The sequence below is a fragment of the Dipodomys ordii genome, unplaced genomic scaffold (assembly GCF_000151885.1).
Source record: "Dipodomys ordii isolate 6190 unplaced genomic scaffold, Dord_2.0 Scaffold35, whole genome shotgun sequence".
NCBI lineage: Eukaryota > Metazoa > Chordata > Mammalia > Rodentia > Heteromyidae > Dipodomys > Dipodomys ordii.
This window is the reverse complement of record NW_012267251.1, coordinates 2,348,848-2,355,908: the sequence shown is the minus strand read 5'-3', so window position 1 is coordinate 2,355,908 and position 7,061 is coordinate 2,348,848. Positions and strand designations below refer to the sequence as shown.

Here is a 7,061-nt window from a genome sequence, read left to right as displayed (position 1 = left end):
CGGCTCCCCCCGCCTCGGACACCGGGACACCGTCCCCGCGGGGGCGGCGTGGACGCGGGCTCGGGGTGTCGGTTGGGCGGTTTAAGGACCCCCCGGCCTCCCCGGCGCCCGGGTGGATTTCCGGGACGGCCCCGGGCCCGGCGAGCTGTCGGCGGGGAGGCCGCGGTGCCATAAATACAGAGAAGTCCATATGCTGGCTTCCAGCGCCGGCGTTGGAAAGTTTGGGGGAAGGAAGACTTTGAAGTATTCTGTTTATACTAACAGCAGAGAAAAGTTCTCCTAAGAAAGAGCGGGTGGCAGGAGTGGAGAGGAGTAGCATATGGCATTAAAAGGAGCACAGCTGGAGGTAGCATTTCCATCTGAGCATGATGTCAGAGCAGCTGACAGCCTGCCACCCCTCAGCCTTTTATTCTAACACACAGACAGGGAGCTAGTGTGTGCGGATCTGTGGCGGAGAAGGTATCGCCTTCCTCTCCAACATCCTCTCCACTTTGCATCTGTCTCCTTAGTCTGCTTGTTCCCACCGATGTCACAGACCTGGAGCCAGCGAGACCCCGAGGAGAGGACCTAGGCAAGGGTGCGCGTCCTCGAGGTAGGCGCCGCGGACCCGCGCGGGCAGGCTCGCTTCCCCGGCTCCCTCGGTGTTTTATCTTTATTTTTATTTTTTTTTTAAGAAGTCACCTTGCCTTTCTAATCCAGTTCAGGACTCGTTTGGGGAACTTAGTGAGAGGCAGTCTTCCTGGAGTTGAAGGTCTCGGCTTACTTAGTTTTCATTTTTGCCCCTCTTCTTTGAGCAAGTAAATTAATTCACAGATATTTCAAGTTTGGGGCTGTTAAGAAAGGCTTTGAAATGCAGTTTTTGAAATCACTTTGGATTAAAATGCTTTTTTGTTGTTCACTGCTGTTTAGATTCCTTTTGTTGGGGGGAGGGGGGGAGAATGTAGAATAGTAAACTGTCTGGAATCCAGCATTCAGATTGATATGAGAAGATGATTCCAGTTAAGAAGCGAGGTGGTTGTGTAATGAATTCCACCGTGAAACTTTATTCTTCAGAACAGTCAGTAGCACTGCTGAAACATACAGCTGGAGTGCTTTTGAAACCCGAGGTTTCTTAAGGGGGAAAAAAATAAAACAAAAAGAACTTTTGTCCCTAGGAGAATAGTTTGACTAGTTTCCTCATTTTCCTCTTTCAGATATATATTTAAGAGATCTTTTATTTCAGCATAACAATAATTATTTGCAGGAGTTTTTGTGTTAGCGACTAATTTAGAACTTGTAGATGTGAGCTGCCTGAATTGGCCAGACAGCTGTAATCGCACTCCCCCATTCTTAATCTCTTTATCTGGTAGCAGCTGCCATATGGCCCTGTCAGCTGCATCAGATGTTTATAAGCTTCCTTCTCTGTCCCTCTGTCCTCTCAGCCTCCTAATTTGATCACGGCTACCTTGTGAGCTGCCCTCCAATCTTTATTTTTAGCCCTCTCAAGGATTAGGATTGATGTTAGCTGTGGGGCACTTAAAGTGATTGTATTGTAGATCTTGGTGTATTCTAGCAGTGGCATCTTGCAGGATCTATTTGGGGTTGGGATGAAAGTTTTAGGCAAAGTGTAGAAGGGGAAGGGAAGTAATTTCTGAGTATGAACTTCACACACCTTCCCCGGGGAATGCTCTTGTGAGGTGGTCTCCAGAGGGGAAGTGGGGCTCTGTCTATCTTTGTGAGGGCTCTGCCCATGGTCACATCTTTGTCTTTCCTGGCCAGAAAGCCAGCAGGGCAGAGCAGCTCAGTTGAGACCATGGAAGCAGTGGGAAAGCGAGAGTATAGCCCGTTGTGTTGAAACAAAGTATTTTCTGCTGGTGAGGTAAGGCGCAGCCAGGAAAAAAAGTTTCTTTTCTAGAAAGAGGTTTTTTGTTGTTGTTTTTTTCTTGTCTCTAAATGTTGAACCTGTACAAGTTTTGTCATTTGGTAGAGGAGAAGTATGGCTTTATTTTTTTTAAGTGGGAGTTAATAGGAGACTTGCCTTGTAGCGGTCAAGTTTAGATGAGGATTTTCAGAGTTGGGTGAAGCCCCTCTCATTGCTCATACTGTGCAAGTGCAGAGCATACAAAGAAATAGGAGCTTTTTTTTTTTACCCTCTCAATTCATTAAAAAAAAAAAAAAGACTTTGGATTTGTTCAGACTAAGGATGATCTTTTCCATCTGTTGGTGTCGTTCTTCTGCTCTCCTGCACGTGAGCCATACCTGCAGATCTCAGCACTAACATCTGTTTTTATACACAGGGCTCTTGTTGTTGTAACACTCTGACTTTAAAAGTAAGTTGTTTGCTGATTTCTGGTCTAATTATGCAATTTCTTTTTTTTCCCTGATTCAGCCAAATGTGTACATATTGAAACTGCTCTCCAAGTAGAGACAGGCATCCAAAGTAACAAAGCAAGTTTTTCTTTAATCTTTCAGAAGATATCTGGGACTTTGCTTTGTTATACATATTGCTCCTTTTGAAATTAAGTCTATCTACAGATTTTATTTGGATATAATTTGATGAGCAGAGATGGCTAAATTTCTCCCGAAAGATCTGAGCTCTCATTCTGTAAGAGGCTGTGATTAGGTGGAAGCTTTCAAAACTTGCTGAGAAGTTTGGGGAGGAGGAGAGGCTGCGTGGTGGGGAGGAGGCCGTTTCCTTGCGCTTAGGTCTTGTGTGTGTGTGTGATTTGCTGTCCTTGGGGTGTGAACCACAGGCGGACTGGAGCTGAGCTGAGCAGTGGTGTGGTGGTGGTGATTATTTTAGATGGAGACTGGAGGGAGGGCTGCGGTGTGCTCCCGAGCAGGCTCTAATGAGAAGCTCTTCTCTTCCCAGGTTATGAAGACAGCATGGAGTTTCCAGACCACAGTAGGCATCTGCTGCAGTGTCTGAGCGAGCAGCGGCACCAGGGCTTCCTCTGCGACTGCACGGTGCTGGTGGGGGATGCCCAGTTCCGAGCACACCGCGCCGTGCTCGCCTCGTGCAGCATGTACTTCCACCTCTTCTACAAGGACCAGCTGGACAAAAGGGACATTGTTCATCTGAACAGCGACATTGTCACAGCCCCCGCTTTCGCGCTCCTGCTTGAATTCATGTACGAAGGGAAACTCCAGTTCAAAGACTTGCCCATCGAAGACGTGCTAGCCGCCGCCAGCTATCTGCACATGTACGACATTGTCAAAGTCTGCAAGAAGAAGCTGAAAGAGAAAGCCACCACCGAGGCGGACAGCACCAAGAAGGAAGAAGACGCCTCGAGTTGCTCGGACAAAGTGGAGAGTCTGTCGGATGGCAGCAGCCACATGGCGGGCGACCTGCCCAGCGACGAGGATGAGGGCGAGGAGGAGAAGCTGCACCTCCTGCCCAGCAAGCGGGACTTGGCGGCCGAGCCCGGGAACATGTGGATGCGATTGCCGTCGGACGCCGCAGGCCTGGCCCAGGCCGGGGCCGAGGCCGAGCCGCACGCCACGGCAGCTGCGAAAACAGTGGCCAGCCCCTGCAGCTCCACAGAGTCTTTGTCCCAGAGGTCTGTCACCTCCGTGAGGGATTCGGCAGATGTTGACTGTGTGCTGGACCTGTCTGTCAAGTCCAGCCTCTCGGGAGTTGACAATCTGAACAGCTCTTATTTCTCTTCACAGGACGTGCTGAGAAGCAGCCTGGTGCAGGTGAAGGTGGAGAAAGAGGCGTCCTGTGATGAGGGTGATGTTGGCACTAATGACTATGACATGGAACATGGCACTGTGAAAGACAGTGCGGGCGCCAACCACAGGGTACCGTACGAGCCGGCGCACCTGGCCCCGCTGCGGGAGGACTCGGTGCTGCGGGAGCTGGACCGCGAGGACAAGGCCAGCGACGACGAGATGATGACCCCCGAGAGCGAGCGCGCCCCCGGGGAGGGCGGCGTGGAGGGCGGCCTGCTGCCCTACGTCTCCAACATCCTCAGCCCTGCGGGCCAGATCTTCATGTGCCCGCTGTGCAACAAGGTCTTCCCCAGCCCGCACATCCTGCAGATCCACCTGAGCACACACTTCCGGGAGCAGGACGGGCTCCGCAGCAAGCCCGCCGCCGACGTGAACGTGCCCACGTGCTCACTGTGCGGGAAGACCTTCTCCTGCATGTACACGCTCAAGCGCCACGAGAGGACGCACTCGGGGGAGAAGCCCTACACCTGCACCCAGTGCGGCAAGAGCTTCCAGTACTCGCACAACCTGAGCCGCCACGCCGTGGTGCACACGCGCGAGAAGCCCCACGCCTGCAAGTGGTGCGAGCGCAGGTTCACGCAGTCCGGGGACCTGTACAGACACATCCGCAAGTTCCACTGCGAGCTGGTGAGCTCCTTGTCCGTCAAGAGCGAAGCGCTGAGCCTGCCCACGGTCAGAGACTGGACCTTAGAGGACAGCTCCCAAGAACTTTGGAAATAATTATATATATATATATATATATAAGTTATATATATATATATATATACACATATATATACATAGATTCTATATAGTTGTGGTACGGTCTAAAAGCAGTCTTGTTTCCTGGAACTAAGAAGTTGGGATCTTAACTTGTTTTTGCACTTTAGAATAATAGCATGAGAATCTCACTACTTTAGCATTCTGATAAAAGAAACTTTAGAGCAAGTTGGAGAATAGAGGGGTGTCTTTTCCTTTGAGGGGTAGGCAGGGAAGCTACCAAGAACCTTCTAGCAGATGGCCCTGTCACAAGATGCTCTTATGGGGCTGAACTTTGTCCACACCGTATTGTCCATTTTTTTTGGTGTGTTTGCCCCATATTTTTCTGGTTTTTTGTTGTTTTGTTTTTGTTTTTTAAAGTAGAAAGAAATCCCCTCCAGTTTTATTAGCCTCTTCCTATGTCTCAAATTGCATGAATCTTTTCTGGCTGTTGGAAACCTGAATGCTTTTAGACCCAAATGGAAAATTTCTGAAATGCTGGATTATCTATTTTTAAACAAGCAGTTGACTTAAAACTTTCTGTGGCAACTTCTGGTTTTCAGACGGTCCCCCGTGCGGGGTAATCTGCAAGTACACTGGGGTCCCTGGGACACTGTCTTTGTGAAAGTTTGCTTGGGATGAAAAGGATATTGCAGCTTCAGCAGTGTTGAAGTGTGTGTTTAAAATGTGAATTACTGTTCTTGTATACTGTAATTGATTACACGGGCTGGGGGGGGTCAAAGAACTTGACAGGTTGTGTTGATGCTCTTAGTTGAGTCTTGAAAAGTAAATATTAACGCTACAGAAATGCATGAGTTTCAATATATTTTTTGTCTTTGTTTGCATTGTATAACTTTAATGAGTGAGTTTAAAATTATTTAATTTCCTTAGAAAAATAGCACCATTTGGAAAGAAAACTGGTGTTATGAAGAACGCAAATGCACTGTTTTTATTTTTATTTTATATAATTTAAATTGACTTCCCACTGTCTTTAAGTTGAAACTGTTAAGCTGAATAAAAATTTAAGCTGCAAATTTGATAACTTCGCTACTTAACAAGGAACATATAAATGTTTACAAACGGCTTAAAGATTTGCATGAGCAGTGTGCGCTTAGAACAAACTCCTGATTGCTCAGGACCTACGCCAGCTCAGAGTTTAGATGTACACAATTACCCAGTTGAGCGTTCTTAGAATACTACTGCACAAATTGACAATAGGTCATTTCTCTCTCTCTTTCTCTCTCTCTCTCTCTCTCTTTCTTTTTGTGCTCCTTTTCTTTTTCTCCTCTTCTTCCTTACCCTCCCTACTCTCCCTCCTCCTCCCCTCCTCCCCCCCACCCCAAACTCATGAAAAGATTCTATGGACTGAAAAAGCCCCAGGCTGAAAGGACTGGACTCCCTTGATTGACGGGCAGGGGTGAGAGTATGAGCTGCAGCTCCGGCTGCGGCCCACGTGTGGCTTGAGTGACCTGCACGCTGGGCGAGAGCGTTTTGCACAGTGTTTGTTTTCCTGTCTTGCACTTACAAATATGGTCTATGGAGTAGCATGGAAAACATTTGCTGTTTTTCCCCTTTTTTTAATTGCTTTTGTTTAAAATTTGATCGCCTTAACTACTGTAAACATAGCCTATTTTTGTGCTTAAGATACTGAATGGAAAACTCCATTGTGTGTTGCTGGACTGTTTTGGAAATATTTGGTCAAATGTGTGTTAATTTGGCTGTGATGGCATTTAAAGCAAACAACAACAACAAAGCTGTGAAAATGGCCTTGGAGCATTATCTTTAGTTACTTGAAGAGTTTCTAGTTTTTTTTTTAATACAGTTTATGTTAAAATAATTTTTATTAATTTAGAAAAGACAATCAATGTCTGTGAGAAAGCGGACTTTCTTTGGGATTTTCTTTTGTGGTCATGGTGAGCAATTGCTTTTTCCTGTACTTAGGTTCACATTCTTTCTCTGTTCTAAAACTTAGACTGACATCTAGCCTTGACAATCATAGTATGTTTTATTTTCCTGAGGGGGGAATAACTTATAATGCTGTTTAGTTTTGTACTATTGGTGTGTTGGTGAATTTTTAAACTGTGTGCTAACTGCAATAAATTATATGAACCGACGCCCTCCCTCCTGTGTGCTGCTTGTTACCATCCTGAGTTGCGTAGATGCTAAGGAGCTATGGTATGCGACATCTTTATTTTCATGTCAGTTCTATTCAGACTTCATGAAATGAATAGAATGCCTTCGGTCACCCAAATTGGAAATGTCCAAACATTCTAGTCACTTAAGATACTAAAGTGCACATTAAAAAAAATGACCCATGCTGGAGCGGAGGAACCAAGCAGGCCGAAGTGATGTCTTAGAACCCCGTGAATCCATAAGCTCCTGAGGCAGTGTGGGTTCTCACGCCACCACGCAAGCACCAACTCGTGCGCTGTACCCACCTCTCACGTGCCATTTATCCCACGTTGAGTGAGCCAACCTGTTCTCCTGTGTTCCAGTTAAAGTGGAACGTTGGCAGAGTGCTTGGCTAATGAGTGGTATTCTAGGCAGTCGGGTTGACAGGCTTTCCATCGCTCAAGGGGAGCGAGGCCTACCAGTGCCTCCTGTTACTG

The 7,061-nt window shown here is 47.1% G+C and overlaps 1 protein-coding gene across 2 annotated transcripts; it reads left to right on the top strand.

The window, feature by feature from the left end:
- Nucleotides 1-164: 164 nt before the first annotated feature.
- Nucleotides 165-6,566, top strand: Zbtb18 (zinc finger and BTB domain containing 18). Of its 2 annotated transcripts, XM_013017492.1 has the most exons (3): nt 165-592; nt 2,277-2,309; nt 2,852-6,566. In XM_013017492.1, exon 3 carries the CDS (start codon nt 2,866-2,868, stop codon nt 4,432-4,434), a length of 1,569 nt encoding a protein of 522 aa, XP_012872946.1. In that variant the 5' UTR covers nt 165-592; nt 2,277-2,309; nt 2,852-2,865; the 3' UTR covers nt 4,435-6,566. The 2 variants fall into 2 exon arrangements, with proteins under 2 accessions (XP_012872946.1, XP_012872945.1); XM_013017491.1 differs by lacking the exon at nt 2,277-2,309.
- The last annotated feature ends 495 nt before the right edge of the window (nt 6,567-7,061 follow it).